General features: G+C 40.2%; 1 protein-coding gene across 2 annotated transcripts in view; it reads left to right on the top strand.

Moving 5' to 3' along the window:
- Nucleotides 1–18,501, top strand: part of CHD1 (chromodomain helicase DNA binding protein 1) — an 81,834-nt gene that overhangs the window by 12,785 nt on the left and 50,548 nt on the right. For both annotated transcript variants that reach the window (XM_054986499.1, XM_054986498.1), the window contains exons 3-6: nucleotides 7,630–7,831; nucleotides 9,430–9,534; nucleotides 12,530–12,597; nucleotides 17,676–17,825. In XM_054986499.1, the coding sequence (XP_054842474.1) occupies nucleotides 7,630–7,831; nucleotides 9,430–9,534; nucleotides 12,530–12,597; nucleotides 17,676–17,825 (525 nt within the window). The remainder of the gene's footprint in view (nucleotides 1–7,629; nucleotides 7,832–9,429; nucleotides 9,535–12,529; nucleotides 12,598–17,675; nucleotides 17,826–18,501) is intronic.

The raw sequence follows: 18,501 nt of genomic DNA, 5'->3' as shown, positions 1-18,501 counted from the left end.
TCCAGGCTCCACCCCTCAAATCTCCAGAAATTTCCCAATCTGGAGCTGGCAACCTTAACTATGGCATTATACCTTGCTGAAGTCCCTCTCCTCCCCAAACACCACCCTTTCCAGGCTCCTTCCCATATCTCCAGGAATTTCCCAACCTGGAGCTGGCAACCCTACGGGAGTGGTGCTCAAAATAATAATAAAAGACTTCTCAGATGAGTAACCCACTAGGCTTAGTCCCTGAGCCTGGCTGTGGAACAGAAGCAGGTGCTTCAGAGCTCTGAAGCACCAGAATCTCAAGCACAAGCTTCAAATAACCCCCTTTGTGACTGAAAATCCAACAGCAGTTCCTTTCTATCTAACTGCCTGCTGGAAACTGAAACCACTTGCCTGAGGGCTGTGGGTTATACTCCTCCTGCTCTCCTAGAGCAAAATGGGAGCTTTCTGATTGGCAGTCAGAGCTGCCTATCAAGCTTTGGAGAGCTGACATTGGTATTCCCAGGGCTGCAAAAGGTCTGCAGAAGTCTATTCCCCTGATGCTTAGGGAATAGATTGATTGACTCCAGGCTGTCTGCAGTGATGAACCGAAAAACAAACCAAATGAACCGCCCTAAAAATCATAGTGATTCGTTGCGGTTTGTCAGAAAAGCGCTCTGATGAACCACTAGTTCGTGAACCATGAATTGGCCCAGTTTGTGACGAACTTTGGTTTGTATTTCGGTTTGTGCCCATCTCTATTCATGACCCAGAAATGGGTCATGAAGCTTCAAAGTGGGTTGCAGCCAGCCATCCCTAATTCTAGCCCCTGCCCTTTGTACCCGTCCCCCTCTTTTTAGTTTCTCATGTTCTTACCTTGCCCTCTCCCTTTGCAACAATAGTGGGTTGGGGAGCTGGCAAGCAATAACTTTTTTAGTTGGTGGAAGAAGGGGGGAAAGGCTGGACAGGAGGTGAGAGCTGTTCAGTGCATGGAAAAGTGAGATGAAAAAAAGAGGTGTCTGTGAGCATAGGCTCCATCTTGGCACTGCTCTGTCAGCAGCCCAATCCTGCAGTGCCTCCCTACTGAGGGAGACGTACAGCACTGAGCCACTTGCCACCAACTTCTTTGCTGACATTTGCCATCTTCCTCATCTCCTCAACCCAGCACCCCCCCACCCAAGTGCCTTCCCAGTCTCTTGGGTCAGCCCTGGATGGGTCACCATACAAAATAAATTTGGATTTGTGGGTTACCATACCAAAATGGTTGGGAACCACTGTTCTAATCCGTAGTTTTAACCTGGCTTTACACTAACTTGTTTGTTGTGATAACTAAATGCATACATCCTGGTTTTTTTCAGTTTATGCATATGGAGAAGTAACCAAAGAACAACTGAAAAGTTTGCTACTCTAGTTGGTGTTTTCTAAAGACATTATCATTTTCCCTCTGTACTCCCGCACATCTAAGTGAGGACTCACCAAGCAGGAATGTGTTTCAGAGGTTTCAGCTGTTCTTGGGGTTAAAGGGGGGCAGTTAACAATACCTGCTTTGTTTCAGAGGAATTCATTGAAGCAGCTAGACAGGAAGGAAAGTAGATTGATCATCCTTAGCTCAGAGCAAGGAGGAAGAAGTTTGATTGCTCTAAGCTTCTCACATCCTTCCCCTTCCATTGGTTGCAGCCAACCAATAGTAAATGGACTGTGCACGTACCGAGGCTTTGTTTTGTCAGCAGCCTGGAAATGCAGGGGATCTTAAGAGATAATATCTGGAGATTCTGCTTGGAAATGAGAAGGGAACAAGCAGCAGGAGTTGCTAACTAGGAGTTTCTAACTAACGGATGTCAGTATATGATAGACTAATCTGGGTGTATGCAACAAATTGTACTTTAAACAGTTTATTGTGAATGTACAATGTCTGGGTACCATCCTAAATAGAGTTACATCCTAGGTCTGTTGAAGTCAGCGAGTTTATAAGGATGTAAGTCTGCTTAGGATGGCACTCTAATTGTCAGATTATAAATGTGGCTCTCATTCTAGAACCAAAGCTCAACTTTTATCACGTTTAAGTCTGAATCCCCTGTGGCGCAATGACTCAGCTGTGAAACACATTATTTAATTATTTTGTCTGGAATATTTTAAAGGTTATCAAAATGTATGCCACTGCTTCATATTAAATTATCTTTGGGTAAACAGGAAACTGGAGGATTATAATCAAATGCAATGTGAGGGGAGTGGAAGAGAAACTAATGAAGAATTAGCAGATACCAGAGTGTTTCAAACACAAATTTTCTTATTGACTGATGTAACAGTAAAAGAAGAAATACTGTATTAGTGGATTTTGAATAATCATCAGTAGAATAGCTCCCTATGTCCTTACTTGGTAGTAGCCCGGTCATTATCATTTTGAAGTGTTTTTAAAGTGTTGCATTAGATGCTTCAACCTTGCAGTGGTCTCCTCACCAAGTTCTCTGCAGCCCTCCAGATACTTATGAGCATTTCTAATGTAAGAAGCAGCAACTCATATTGTGAACCATGATAATTATGGGTTTTGTTGCTCCTGTTGACCTGGCTTTTGTTCAGGTGTTCATTGCTGGTACATATCAAATTATTCTGTGTGTGTGATAAAATTCATTTTACTGAAGGGCCGCATTATGTACTTCATTGTAGTCTTTATACCATAAATTTATCAATAGGCATCACAGTTTATTCAGTTTCCACAATTATTTTTCCAGTGCCCATTATAGCGTGTTTGATATTACTAGAATTCTGCAACCATGTATAGATGATTACTGTATGGATAGCTCTGGGCGAGGAGCAGTTTACTTTAAGATATTTCCTACATACATTTAGAATCTAAGTATGAAAATATATGTATGTTCTCTCACATCAAAATTTCTAGGAAGTAAAGGCCTTTTAAGGTTGAAGTTTTACAGGATACTAAGAGAAATTTATACAGTTATGTTTAGGGCAACAAGGTGGAGTGCTGAATTGTAGGAATTAACACTGACACAGGAATGGAAATTGCATCCTCATTTTACTCACCCCAACTTTCCCACTCTGCCTTGCCTGGTGGCCTCCATTGCAGCCCTCTGCTCAGCCTCCTCCCCACAATCCATGTGGTTGCTTTCTCTCCCCTTCCCTTGGCTACTCCTTTATGCCCAGTTGTATGGAGTTATTGGGAATGAGATCTCACTCCGCATTTAAAAAACAGTTTTCTTAACCTGGTCCCATTGTGTGGTTTTTGGTTCTGCACCTTGGCTTCAAGTACAGATTTAGATGTATAATATCACTTTAATAGCATTAAAATTTTAAATTTCTAATGACTGAGTGAATGGTAATGTCAAAATATGTGAAGCCAAAGTTAAAGTTTGTTAATTCTGTTTCTCTTTGAGGCAGTGGGTGTTTTTTTTAAGTTAACATACATGAAATTGGCAAGCAACCATGTCTGTGAAGTAAAAATCTATATTGTTGCACCTACTGATAAAGTAACTCATGAGAATAAATATCTAGAAAAATATCTTTTGTGTGGATGGATATATGATCACAGTGTGATCCTAAGAACACTTCCCAGGAAGTAAACCCCATCTGTATTGTTCACAAACTTAGGACAGTAAGGATGCTAGGTTGGGCTGTCTTCATTCATATGGCTAGCTTTTAGTTTGCTGTTAAGTTCTGTCTTGCTTATTTGTTTCAGGGATCTAATTTTTTGATCTTCATTGTAAAGTAGAGTAAAGTAATGTAAAGTTGCCTTGGATTTTTGCAGACTTGTTATAAGGAGCATAATGGAAGAATAGACCCTCTAGCCTACACGAATGCTTAGTAATCTGTAGTAAAGCCGTCAGCTGCGTAAAGAAATTTAAATTTCTTTGAGTTCAGATGATTCATCAGTTTAAATTGTCTCATTAATAAAAGCAACAATATAGAAAAGGCATACATTATTTAGATGATAACACTCAAAATCTTCGAGGAGGAATTCCCTTCTATGTAATTTAGCTGATGAATCAACTAAAGCTCTTTCAATTTTAAATTTCTAGAAGTGGGTGATACCATATACACTTATAAAGCTGGAGTAAAGCGATTTCAGACTTGTTCGAGAAAACATATTTCCTATTTGGCATTTGTAAAACATTTTCAGTTAATTCAGAGAAACTAAAGCAGGACTCTCTTGGAGTAATGAGCTCAGCTTTCCTTTCACATGGTCTGGCAGAAAAAGCTTGCATTGCAACCACACCCTGTTACTGTGGAAAACATTCTTTTAAAAATATCCGTTTATGTTCTTATCACAACAATTCATGTGGTTTTGTCTTTTATTATATACCTGCTGTGAACTGAGCGGGCCAGAAAACGTACCAATTTATCAATCTTAATAGTTTAATTAAAAAATTAAAAGTTCCTTAACCGATATTTCAGCTGTCTTTTTTTCCCCTCTAGGCACAACTTAATCAGTTTGGTTAGTTAAGGGAATTAAATTTCTTTATTGTGCTATTTCTCTCTTAACTTTAAGAAAACTTTCAGGAAAATAAAGATCCTGATGTTATATTTTAATCTTTATTTTTGAGGTGAAATACCTAATATTGAAACTAATACTTTTTAATATTATGCAGTACTTTCTTTAAACCACAAAAAATCTGTAGTGATGTCATAATAGAGTAAGGTAGGCAAGTACACCTTTATATTTTTGCATTTTATTTGGAAACTATTGAGTTGGGGAATCCACACTTTTTAGCAGGGCTTATTAGTCCATTATTATTTGTGTCACTGTTTCTCTCCCCACCTCCACCCCCATTCATTTCACATGAGGCTTTGTAGTAGTCAAGAAACTGTGCAATTCTCTCCCTGCAGTTCTCTCACAAGAACGGTCCATGCTGTTTCTTTCCTTCTCCAAGATCTCAACATATGCTTGATTAGGAAGAGATGTTAGGTATACTCCTAGACTAGCTTTGACTGAAAGCTAAAACAGCAGAAGTCTTCCTACTTCTGCCTTCTGCAAAGCCAGCACAAAGGAAGTCAAATCTCTCTACTTTTCACACTGTCTGCCGTTCAGTGCGAACTTGAAGAAGGGCTACTTGGCCTTGGAGAGTGGGTAAGAGGATTTGTAGAACCCTGCTTTAAATTGTAGCTTTGGTAGAAAAGAGATGATCCTACCCTGTGTATAAACAGGTCAGGTTTCTCAGCATTTAGAGTGAAGGAGAACTTAGTGGAGTCGTGCACATTTCAAGCGTAATGTGGAAAAAGTGCAGCCGCTTAGAGTGGACAAGTTGTTGGGGATACTGAGTAGAGATGGGCACGAAATGGGAAAAAACCAAAACAAGCGTTTTGTGTTTCATCGCATTCCACGAATCACTAACTTTCATGAAATTGTTCTGTTTTGTGAAACCATTTGTTAGTTTCGTGATTGGTCAGAACCCAGGGCACTTCAATGGCCCCCTTCATACCCAGAGATGCCAAACTCGCAGGGAAACTTTAGCAGGCTCTCCTCCACCCACCCTCACCCAACAAGCCAGCAAGAACAAATGCTATAAATAAGAATGTAAGCAAAGAAAATTAAAGGGAAAAAAGGTAGACCTCAGTTAAACTAGGCCCCAGAGCCAGGCAATGCCCTGAGACTGGGGTTGGGTGGGGTGGAGGAAAGAAGGCACCCTCACCCAATGACCTTCCTAGCAAGGCCAAGAGCTGAAAATAAGAGTCTTTTCAGTTTCTTTTAAAGCAGCTGTCAGGTTCTGGCAGTTAGATCTCCATAGTACTCCACTGCGCACACTCCAGTGTATGAGTTAAAGTTACTTTATTAGAGATCCATCAGCATATGCAGACAAGGATATTGGCAGAAGTGACATGTAGAGGTTTGGAGGGGTTAGTTATAAGGCGAGTTCCCACCTGTAGGATATGGATGGTTAGGATTCTGGTGCGAAAGAGCCAGGAAGGGGGTAAGGGGTTTTGAGATAGGAGGAAAGAAGAACTGGAGGAGAGAAGCAAAAATGAAGTCATTTTTAGTTCCAAGGCTCAAGCCGGCACTCAAGGACACGTTCTCAAGTGGCTACGAAAATGAAAGTAGACACCACAGTTGATAATTGTAAGATTAAGCAACTCCCAGCCAAACAGCCCACTGAGCCTGTCTGACGGGGAGGGTGGTCTAGAAGTGTAATAAAATAAATAAATAAATAAAATATACAACTTCATATACTCTCAGAGGATCAGTATCGAGCACAGAATACAGAAACATACTCATGGCAGATATGTAGACAGACTTATATGACAGCAGCAGCAAATCCAGCCCAAAGCTACCAATTCCACTCTCTCACTCCAAATCCCAGCAACAGGTCCTCCCTCTCCCTCTGTCTACTAGAACTGAAAAGCATGAGGCAGAGAGCTGTGCCTTATGTAAGAAATATATAAGCCAGTTTGGTGTAGTGGTTAAGAGCTCGGGACTCTAATCTGGAGAGCCGGGTTTGATTCCCCACTCCTCCACTTGAAGCCAGCTGTGTGACCTTGGGCTAGTCACAGTTCTCTGGAGCTCTCTGAGCCCCACCCACCTCACAGAGTGTTTGTTGTGGGGATAATAATGACATTGTAAACCGCTCTGAGTGGGCATTAAGTTGTCCTGAAGGGCGATATATAAATTGAATGTTATTATTATTCGAATGTTATTAAATGCTCACATAGAGCAGAACAGGAGGTCTGTGGTTAGCAAACAGACCTGTCTAACAGAGTTTGGAGGGATGAGATTGGTATGGCTACAGAAGGCCCATCACCTCAGTTGCCTAGGGAATTAACCCCCCTGCTCCTTGCTGTATAGGGCAGAATGGAAGCTCTCCAATTGGCAGGGAGAGCTGTCTGTCAAGGTTATGTAGGCTAAGTTTGGGGTTTCCAATGGCAACAAAAGGTCTGCAGACATTCTGGGCCTATGTTGTCTAGGGAATCAATGGATCAGTGCCAGCCTGTCTGGCATCACAAATCATTCGCAAATTGAACGAATTGTGCCAAAAAGTCGTGAATTTAGTGAAAACCGCGGCCCCATGATATGCGTTTCATGAAACATGAACCAGCCCAATTCGTCACGAAATTTTATTTGTATTTCGATTCATGCCCATGTCTAATGCTGAGAACTCACCTACCACTTTCAGTGCGGACTCTGGATTGGTAGCACAGTGAACATTCCAACTGAGTTAGACCAGAGTTCTGCCAGTTTGGGAAGTATGATTGAGTCCACATTTTGGAACAGAGCTTAAAAATAACTGGGCTATTTTCCTTTTTTTTAAATTGTGTGTTAAGCATAATTCTGAATCAAATGTGTGTGCGGGGTGGGGGGTTCCCCTCATAGAAGTATATCACATTCTTTGGCCCAACATAAAATGCTAAGGTGCCAAATTACTAGGCCCTTGGTCTAGTCCTTTCATCTTCATAATTTTTGCCAGTGTCCAAAACGCTTATTCAGGACTCCTGAATGTGTTGACTTGTATTTTGAGTGATTTATCAGGGGAGAGCCCCAACTTGCAGATATAAGCATTATTGCAAAAATTGAAAATCAACTAGATTTTCAATAGTGAGCAGTCAAACTGTATTTCCTAAAAGTTAACATCAAGTGACTTCTAATGATGAATGGACATCTGGATTAGTTGCCATCTTTTTCTATCCTGTATGATAAAATTTACTCTTAATTTGTACTTGCAGCCAGTCAGATGATGATTCTGGATCAGCATCAGGTTCTGGATCTGGTTCAAGCTCCGGAAGCAGCAGCGATGGAAGTAGCAGTCAGTCAGGAAGCAGTGATTCGGACTCTGGTTCAGACTCTGGCAGTCAATCAGAATCTGAGTCTGATGCCTCTAAGGAAAAGAAAGTCCAAGCAAAACCTCCAAAGGTTGATGGGGCTGAGGTAAAACTTTTATATATTATTCATTCCTTATAACATGGATATTCATTAAGGGGGCATCTGCTCAAATACCTTAAATTCAAAAACAGTTTTCAACTGCAAATAATGAAAATCCAGAGTGTATCCCAAGGTACACCCAATGAACATAACTAGTTAAGATTGTTTCTAGCTTGGGGTGTCCAATAGCATATGTCTGTTTCATTCAAAATAATGCTCACTAAAGAAGAATCTTCCAACTGAAGCTGATGAAAGTTTAAGCTTAATGAGGTTTAATTTTAATAACCTTGCAGTAAATGCAATCTTACTAAACCATGCACCAAGTTCAATTTACTGTCATTTTATAGGACTTTTGTATGGAGCATGCCTTGAAAAACAGCTGATTAAAGTTGGAAAGGATTCCGTGGATATACAGAACTTCTTTATAGCAGGATAAATATGCCCAGATAAATTAGTTTATGATAAACAAATTGCCTGTGTTTCTTTTACCATTTAAAGAACTTAAAAAAATAATTTTAGAAGAAACAGTTTCCATTTGTTTGCAATTAACAATTCACAGTTATTTTTTAACTTGTGGAGAAAGCATTCAGAATTAAACAATCAAGTCCAGATCCTCATCAGAACTTGAATGCCTTTTTGATGTAGTAGTATGCCATTTTCATAGTGGCTTTATATCCTTGATGTATTAATGTAATAAACACACGGTATAATTATGTTTCAGCTGTGGAATCAAGTTTTCTTCACTTTAAAAACTACACAGATTTCTTGTTCTGTGCTATGAATTGGAGTGGTTTGAATTTTGTGTATCACTAGAAATGAGAAATCCTGAAGAAAAAAACCCCAGAGAAATAGTTTTGGAGTACTTTTTTCATTTTCTGATGGAAACAGAATTTTTGTAGAGCACTGACAGAAAAACATCCCGTGAACTGTTTTCTCTCTTGGGATGAGTAAAATGCTTCTTAAGACAATGTTTTTCTCCCTCAAAGTGTATATAGTATGAAGAACTATAAGGACTTTTCAATTTTTCCAGTGGAAGAGCATGCTGAAAAACATACCTATGATTTTTTTCCTTTTGATATCAGTGAAATGTTTTCAGTAAAAGGTTTTAGTCTAGTATAGTTTTTTTATTCAAAACAGTACAGCATTAGATAGATAATGATAATTCCTATGTATACTGCAGACATATACAATATATCTTCCAGAAACTTTACATCTCTATGCATCACCATTCAAGAAGTGATCCAAACATTAAATGTTTCTGTAACAAAAAATGAGCCTCTGGAGTCAAGTTTAAGGCATGCTACAATGCAGTGCTCATGCTAGTGATAACACAGTATGGTTAAGTAGGCCCTGAAAGATGCCTGATATTGATTATTCTTTACAATTTCTTGTGTGCATTGCTGTGAAGAAAGACAAATATCTGCTGCTAGGATTCTATTCATTTCTTTTTTACAGTTAGGCTTGTGAATAAAATCTGAGCTGTGGTTACGATAACATTTCTTACAATTTAAGGCAACAGATTGCTTGTTAATTTAGCAAATTTGGATGTATATTAAAATGGTTTTATGTGTCTACATAATTTTTTTGTCTAAATTCCTCTTCAGTTTTGGAAATCAAACCCAAGTATTTTGGCTGTACAAAGATCTGCAATGCTCAGAAAACAGCAGCAGCAGTTAAAAGCAGCATCCTCAAACAGCGGCTCAGAAGAGGTGAATAATTCATCATGAATTCATTTTTTAAATACAGAGTTTTACAGGCCAGTACCTTGTGTTAAAGAAAAATTGAATTTAAAAAATTCTCTTAAGTTATCCTTCTCATTAATAATCTGTGTACCTAAATAAATTTTGGGTTTTGGGGACTTGAACAGTTTTTGCATACATCACCTATGTCAACATGCACATATTCTCAAGATTCGACTGTACTTCTTTTTGTATATTTGCACAATATAGGGACATCAAATTAATATCAGAATTCCAAACACAGATGCTCATTGGACATATCAGTAATTACATACAAAAAAGTGTTGATGGGGGCATCAAGTGCTCTGAGTGGGCATTAAGTTGTCCTAAATCAAGTATTACTATTATTAATTCAAGGAATAGCTCTTTAAAATGCTCTGTCACCCACCCCTCCCATACCATACCTCCCTAAATCTGTTCAGTTGCACCAGTACAGATTCAAGTCCAGAGTCTTCCCCCACTTCAGTACCCACCAGCTTATATTTTGACCTCCAAATCTTTTGACATGCCAAAACAGTTGCCATCTTCCCTTTCTGTCACACATGACATTCCTGTCATTGCTATTGAGCAAAGGTGATCATAATATTTTCCCTTAGCTGCAAAGGCTGGCCAGTTGCAGATTATACACTCTCCATACTCTTTCACACCTGTGCTACTAATTTAAAGGGAGTGGTGGAAAAGCTATAACTAGCATACAGTAACAGCCAAAGGTACTCTTTTGCTGTACTAACATAATTCTTTCCTAGCTCTGAAAATGATTCAGTAATTTTAAGGAGTCAAATGGGGCACCATAAGCCAAAAAGAGGTGCCATGAGCCAAATAAGATGGCTCCCTCCTACCTTGACTTGACTGACATGATCTTGTGTATCCATGCTAAAGGTTACATTGAGGTTAGACTACAGTAATATACTCTGCATGGGTCTTCCCTTAAAGACATCTCAGAAACTCCAGTTAGTCAGATATCACATTATTGGGCACCAAGCAGGACGTGCATGTCACACCTATTCTGCTGATACTCCATGGGTTAGCATTTAGTTACCAAGTTTAAGTCAAGGTTCTGGTTATCACCTATGAAACCCTGAATGGACTTGGATCTACATACCTGCAAGACTGCTGCTCCTTGCTATGCTTTGCTGCGACGTCTTTGTTCACCTGAGCAAAGCCTTTTAAAGGTACTACTTGTTCTTGTGCATTCTCAGTGATCGTTCCTGCTTTATGGAAAGTCTGCCTGAGGAGGTGAGGAAGGCTTCTACACTTCTGACATTCAGTAGAATATGCAACATTGTAATTTTCCAGAGGGAATTTTTAAAAAGCATTAGAACTGTAGTAGAATGAACCTCTCCCCCCACAGCCCTCTTTACGTATCTCTTGCTCGTTTTCTGTTCCCTTAAACCTGAATTAACCTGCAAAAATTTACCATCATCCAAAATATCCAGTCAAAAATCTCAGTTTTTGTTAAATTTCTCTAACAGTACCTACCTACTCTGAAAGCTAGTTAATGGTTTTGGCTCTAAACTGGAGATGGACAAATCTCTTCTTAAAATGCCTTACTTAGGTTTGTGGTATTAACTATCTGTACTAACAAGAAGCTTAATTCCTCTTCAGGAGACAAGCAGCTCCCCTGAACCCAGATACAGATCAGCCTGTACAAACACACTACTTCTAATGTAGTTGTATAGACAGGAAAACCTAGTGAGTCTGCGACTCTCAAACTAAGCATAAGTCCTCCAGATACAAGTCTCTTTCTCCAGGCAGCAGTGCAATGACAGTAGTCACAGGACAGGCAGCAAATCCACTCCAAAATCAGGCCAGACCAGAGAGTACTAGCAACAGCAACAGTCTCAATCCAAGGCCAAACTACACAAACTAGAGGCTGCTCTGAGGCAAGCCTACTTCTTTAACTCCTTGCAGGACAATTTGAAAAAGGCTCTCTGCTTCTCAGAGAATCACATTGGTCAGAGGAGAGCTGCTGCAAGGATTGGCCTCACTGGCCCCTCTCTGCTTCATCCCCCCCCCCCAGTTCTATCTCACTCCCTTCTCCCCCTCCTCTCTGTTCAAAAAAGACAGGAAATGCTGTTTCTTTGCCGGGAAGTAGCAAGGGAAACAACCAAGCTGTTTTCCCCAAATGTAGCCAGATTTTTCCAGGGTCTCAATTTGGGTATCCAAATTGAATCCTGGATTCTTTAAAGTGATCTGGGAAAGCTGGATTTTGTCGAATTGGCAAAATTCGGCTTTTTTCCGAATCCTGGACCCCACACCTCTATAGTTTATCTGTCTTAAATAGTTAGCATTGTTCCCTAATTCTGGAATCCTAGTCCTATTGCATTGTCCATTGGTATAAAATAAAACTAAACAATATTTGACATTATAGAAATAACGGCTTTTAAGAACTATTGTAACTGTAGCCACTATCTCTTTGTTGCTTTTGTTTGGTTCTGCAGCACCGTTCCACTAACATACCAAGGTGACTCTTGGAACATGATTGTCATTCTTCTCTACTATTCAGCTATACTATTTGCTTTCCCTATGATGCAATTCAGTGCTTTAGAAGCAACAACTTCTATTTTATGCCTTCACAATTTTTAAAGTAATAAATTGGTATAATTTGTAAAAAACAGTAATTGCAGTTTTCATTCGGGATAGCATATGGTATTGAATGCGAATTTGTGTAAATTATTTGTTAAAAATACATCATGTTACTGAAAAAAATCAGTCTGTGACATTTAAAATATTTCTTACAAATTTAGAAGTTTCTAGGATTGTGGGATTTTTTTAAGGGAAAACTATATGTACAGGTAGAATTGGTATATTCTGGGTTTTATAAAATGTCTTTTGATCACCTGCTATTGCTGTATTAAAGCACCTTTCAGTAAATGGGAGTGCACTTTAGTACTAAATTGGAACTACACTGTAGAGAAATAGAATGTATCTTAATGGATCCTATGTATATTGGTTTTCAATGCAGGATTCCTCAAGTAGTGAAGACTCTGTAGATGACTCATCCAGTGAGATCAAGAGGAAGAAACATAAAGAGTGAGATGTTAACTAAATCAGTAAACCAAAATAATTAATGTTGTCTTGCAAACCTTATTATTCCTAGTTCAAATCTGCTTTTCTCATGAATATTTTACAGGAAAAAGTGCTGCCTTTGTATTCAAAGTAGTATTTTTATTTGAGTATCTGCATTACTTAGTGGCTTGTCAGGATTTCCATAGTTAAGATTTCTGCATAGAAACATGCTGATTACAGAGGATAAAGCAAAGTTAGAAGCATAAATGGCTAGAAAATACTCCTTTCCAGCAACTTAAAGGACATAAAGCACAATCCATTATCTTTTCCCGCACAGGACTTCAGGACTCCATGTTGAATGGCCTTGGTAGACAGCCAAAATTTGTGGTTACATGGGCACTGTCCCTCCTGCATTAAGGGAGGTCATATGATGTCACACTGAGTTATGGAGGTACTCCAAACTCTGCAAAGCATAGCATGAGATGAGGAATGACTTCTCTGACTTCCCTACACCAACTTTGGGGGGGGGGGGATGGATAGGAAAAGGAGGCTAGTCTTTGTTGACTGTTCTTTGATAATTCTCCAAGCTCTTTGGAAGTACAGGTTGACATGGATAAGCCACGGATGACCTCTTGCGTTCAAAGCTGGAGGTAGTACTAATTGAATTGGATCTGTAGAAGGATTTCCGTGGATGGAAAGGTGCATGTGATTTTTGCCAATTCTTGCCTCCTGCTGAAGATCTCTAACTCCCCTTCATGCAGTAACTCGGATTCCCAGTCTCCCAGGACTAGCATTTGAGGGGCATGGCATGTAGGACTGCAGCTGGAGGGATAGCAAGGAAGTCACACTCTGTGGACACAAATCCATTCTGTCTGTGGAAATTCCTAATGGATCGAAGATATTGTAATTGTAAATTTCTGATTTTATTTTAAAACATCTCTAGAAATCACTGTTTCATTTATTTGATAAATGAATCTAGAGTGCTCTTGATGTCATATAATATAGCAGATGAAAATAAGAGCTTGTTGCCTCTTAAAGATAAAAAATAATAAGCTTTTAGCCATGAAGTTGAATCCTCGGTCAGTATCAGAAAGCTTATGTTTCAGTAAGGTTGTTCGCATTCTCACTCGGGGGAGGGGGAGCGATGTCTTGTCATATATGATTCCCATTTGTCCATTGAAGAGGCAGGATCTGATTCTTAAATTTCCAGTCTCCAATGTGGGAGTCACCCAGGAGCTCAGTTGATTTCCTGCCTTATCGGAGAGTGAAGGTTTTTGTAGGGGCTGAGCTTTTGCTGGGCTCCCACTACCCTATCTAAAAATCTCTATCTTCTACAGTATTTTTTATTTTCTTCTCCTGCTTTTTCTGTTCCCTTTTTTCTGCCTCCCCTTTCTTCTCTGTGAAGTGGCTTGGCTGAAGCTGAGGCAATGAACAGACAGGAGGATTTAAGTGAATCTTCAGATGGCTTCCCCCCCCCCCCATGGAATACAGGGACCCCCCTGCTCCTCCCCAAATTGGGAGACAAGAACCTTTCCCCTTTGTGGAAGAGTGGCTGTAGCCCTGCAGAGGCACAAATGGCTGTGGGGAGTCAGCTGAGGGAAGGAAACTGTCATGCAGCACTGCAGCAACCAAGAAAAAAAACAGCAAGTTTTGCCAGGAAAACTCTTAGCGTAAACCAAGATGGCAGGTGCTTGGGCTTGGCACCAGAGACTGCAGCAGAGTAACCTGGGAAGCAGAGGCATGCTGAAGAACAGGGTAGTGGGAGTAAAACCTCAGCATACCCTCCCTTTCAGACCCCCTTCACCATATATTGAAGGGAGAGTAGGTGGTTAACTTGCACTAGACCAGACAAGAATTGAGACAAAGGTTCATTCAATCCAAGGGGTAATCAGTCTCAGACCTTCAACCCCAGCAAGGGAAGTATGCTTTGAAAATCTTGATGCCAATTCTCCCCTGGTCAGGGAGTGGCTAGCATAATTCCATCTCCTATGGAAGATGTCTAACATGGCTCAGTGGGTTCAGGACACAGACTGGTTGGGTTACACCATAGAGTTCAAGCGCCACCCCACCCTGCCAGTTGATCCCTTCTTTTTCCAAAATCCAGGAGAAAGGAAAAACATTAAAGGACTATGGAAGTCATTTATCACCTCAAACAAATACATGTCATAAAGCAAGTTCCTCCGTGCAAAAACTTCTTCTGAGGTATATTCACTTCTCTTCACAGTCTTCAAGAGGAATGGGAATTGAAAGGTCATCTTGGATATGACATACCTGAACAAATTTGTGGTACACAGACATTTCAGAATGGAGACTCTTTGATCCATAAACCTTACATCCTCAAGATTTCATGGTTTCATAGACCTCACCAAGGCATAGCTTCATGTTCCTATCCTACCCACTCATCACAGATTTCTGAGGCTTGCATATAACAGTGTGTATTTCCAATTCAGAACTGTTCCCCTTGGTCTGGCCACTGCCCTGAGAGTCTTTTCCAAGACAATGGTGTCTCTGGTGGCACTCCTACCCAACGGGATTCATATCCACCTGTATTTAGAGGCACTTTTCAACTGATCTCCAAGTCTGACATAGCTCATACAGACCTCACCTCCAGTGTTCACTGGTTTACGTCTCATGGTTTCTTATCTAAGATTTCACGTTCAAGGCAAGTGGACTGCCAAATAAGGAAGGGTGAGTATCAGCATTCTGGAACTCAGGGCAGTAAGACTGGCTTTGTTCTCCTTCAGAGACAGCTTAAAAGAAAACACATGCTAGTAAGTACAGACGACACATGGATTTCTGCCAAGGTGAACAAATAGGTTAGGTCTAGATCATCAAGTCTGCAAAAGGGAGATGGCCTGGTTAATGCCCTGGGAGAAGATGAACATCAAATATATATCAGCAGAGCATATCAAAGATCAGGTAACATTCAGGTGGATTGGTTGAGAAATCAGGTGGACAACAACAAATGATGGATGAAGAGAGAAATATTTCTCCGGACTGCAGCTCGTTTTGGTCAACTGATAGCGGATCTCTTCACTTCAGACATTAGCTATAATTTCCTCAGATTCTTTTCTGTGATTCAGACACCAGCAGCAGAGAAATTGGATGTTTTAATATTTTCCTGGCCTCCAGACCTTCTTTTTGCCTTCTCTGCCACTAATTCCCAAGATGCTGAGGAAAATCAGAGGGGATGCAGCTATGGTCATCTGTGTGGTTCCTAACTGGCCGTGCTGGCTGTGTTGCTCAGCTTTAGTTGAGCTCTCTGTAGCAGAACTCTGGCAGATTCTGATATGCCCAGCAGGGTCCCCTGTCATATTCAGTCCCATCATGGCTTCATTTGACCCTCTAGAAACTGAAAAAATATTTATATCAGAGAGCGCCAGCAAAAACATCACCTACCACTGATTTTTAATTTATCCCAGAACGTGGCCTTCCTTCAGGATGGAGCTGATCAAAAATTACAGGTATCTACCCTGCACAGACAGGTGGCAGCGCTGCCCACAGCTCTTCCGTGCATTGATGGAATGGAAATTTCTGGACACCCTCTCATACTCAGGTTTCTTAAGAGGGTAGCACAACTTACTCCTCCAGTTGTTCATAGATTCCCATTGTAGTGGCTGCACTCATTCACGCCCCATTTGAACTGCTGGTGGGATTCCTCTTAGGTGGTTACTTCTCTTCCTGACATCAGTTACTTCATCCAGAAGGGCGTTGGAGCTGAGTGCTCTGTCAGGAAGGGATTGTGTGTGTTCCAGAAGGACAACGTGGTTCTTCATTTGGACCCCATGCTCATTCTGACAGTAAACTAACATGTTTACAGTTCACAAGAAATTTTATGGCAGTCCTTCTGCCCCACCTGGTTTATCCAGAGGAAAAAGAATGGCAAATGTCATACTTATGCAGAGCATTAAGGATCTACGGTGCACAAGGATCAAATGCACAATGGCTATTCAAAAAAACATTTCTTTTTCATTTCAGTCAGCTCACCGAATGGCAGAAGATGTCAGAAACCATGCTAAGTAAAACTTTAAGGCAGTGCATCATGTATGCATCCCACACTCAAAAAATTAAGGTGCCTTCAGGTATTACAGCTCATTCTGTCAATAGTGCAACTGCCAACACTGCTATGGATGCAAATGTGTCCATTGAAGAAATTTGCAAGGTAGCCTCGTGGTGGTCAATTTCAACTTTTGTTAGACACCTTTGCCACAGCTGACACAGCCTTCAGTAGGCTCTTACATCCTACATGAGATCTGACTGCTTTTGGAGGTCCCATGGCAAGATGCTCTCTCCCTCAGAGTGAGAAAGGAACATTGGCACTTACTCTGAAGGTTCTTTCTAATCTGAGGAAGTGAAAGCATCTTGTCCCACACTGTTTTCAAGAAGGGGATAGTTCAGTCTGTCTTTTTTTCCTTCATATTTCCTGTTTTTTTCCCTGATGTTAATGGTTCACTAGTTGTTTAAAAAGGCTAATGAATATCCTGCTTCAAACTGAACTGTTGGGTGACTGCAACCCAGGAGATGGGAAACTTCTGCCTCCTTAATGGACAGATGGGAATCACCCATGAAAAGATACTCCTTCTTCAGAGTAGAAGGAACCTATGTGTAAGTGTCAGTGTTCCTTTTTACCCAAAAGCAAGATAATAATTTGGTTAAGCTAGCAGCTTTCCTACTGAATTTGGAGGAAAGTAGTTAACGTAGAAAAGCTAGTGTCAGTGATATGGTTAGTGTTTCATTTTAATGATTCTGGATTTAATCCTGATAATGGTCAAGTGCCTGAAATATTTTAAACATGGTGGCATATGAATACTCACCAAAATATTTTATGAATTCTTGGTAGAATTTTAAGTGCTTATTTCAATTAAGCTAATTTCTGTACAGTATGGAGATAAATATATTTTCATCTTTTTACTGTAAATCCTTCTATTTTAAAATTTATGCTAACATTACTTTTCTAAATTGTTACTTTCAAATGTTTTAGAATACCTCTTTTAAATGAGATGCTGAAATGTATTACTTGTGCTTGGCAGCAAGATTATTCTTATTTCTGTAAGTGTAACTTTAGCTATATAAGTATCTTTTCCTACTTCAAATTTGTGTAGTGAAGACTGGCAAATGTCTGGATCAGGATCTGTCTCTGGAACTGCTTCAGATTCCGATTTGGAGGAAGGCAGAAATAAAAGTACTTGTGATGAGAGTGAATCTGACTATGAGCCAAAAAACAAAGTAAAGAGCAGGAAGCCTCCAAGCAGGTATGACATAATTATTTCAGAATGTAAAAATATTTTACTTTGGATGAAATTATGAATAGTCTCCCTACTTTTTGACATCATAGAGTCCAAATAGTGGGTGTGCTTTGCAAATTCTAGAAGGCTGTTGGTTCTTTAGAACTAAGACTTGCTTGGGGGAGACTGGACAGGAAAAGATCTCCTATTTGTTCCACAGATCCTGTTGCTCTCCTGCCACCATTGTCAACAGTCGCCAGTTAGTGTCTGGTCTGCTTGGCCAGTTTTGGCCAGAGTTTGCCTTTGTTTGCAGGCCAGGCTGATGAAAGATGATTTCAATACCCACAGAACCTTTCTGAGCCAAATTTCTTTCTTGCGCACAGTTCCTTTGAGCCCATGACACCTCTCTTGCACAAACCTTGAAGATAATGAGAAAAGGGCCGGAAATTGCAACAGGGATATGCAGTGCCTGGAATCTCACTTAATAGCCCAAATACCATGGGCTTTCTCAGCTTTCAGTTAAAATTCTAGCCCACGGCTCCCCTTGCTAGACCTGTGGAATGGCTGTCTCTCTTCTTCCACATTGTCTTCTCCTGCATCAGTGTCCTCTGCTTCTCTACTCACTTTTATCCAGATGCATCAATATACGTGTGTGTGAATGTTAAAAAAATGGTCCTGATGTATGGTTATGTAGAAGGACAGC

Source organism: Eublepharis macularius, chromosome 8 (genome assembly GCF_028583425.1).
Source record: "Eublepharis macularius isolate TG4126 chromosome 8, MPM_Emac_v1.0, whole genome shotgun sequence".
Lineage (NCBI taxonomy): Eukaryota > Metazoa > Chordata > Lepidosauria > Squamata > Eublepharidae > Eublepharis > Eublepharis macularius.
The sequence above is the reverse complement of the archived record's forward strand: the minus strand, read 5'-3'. Positions and strand labels throughout refer to the sequence as shown.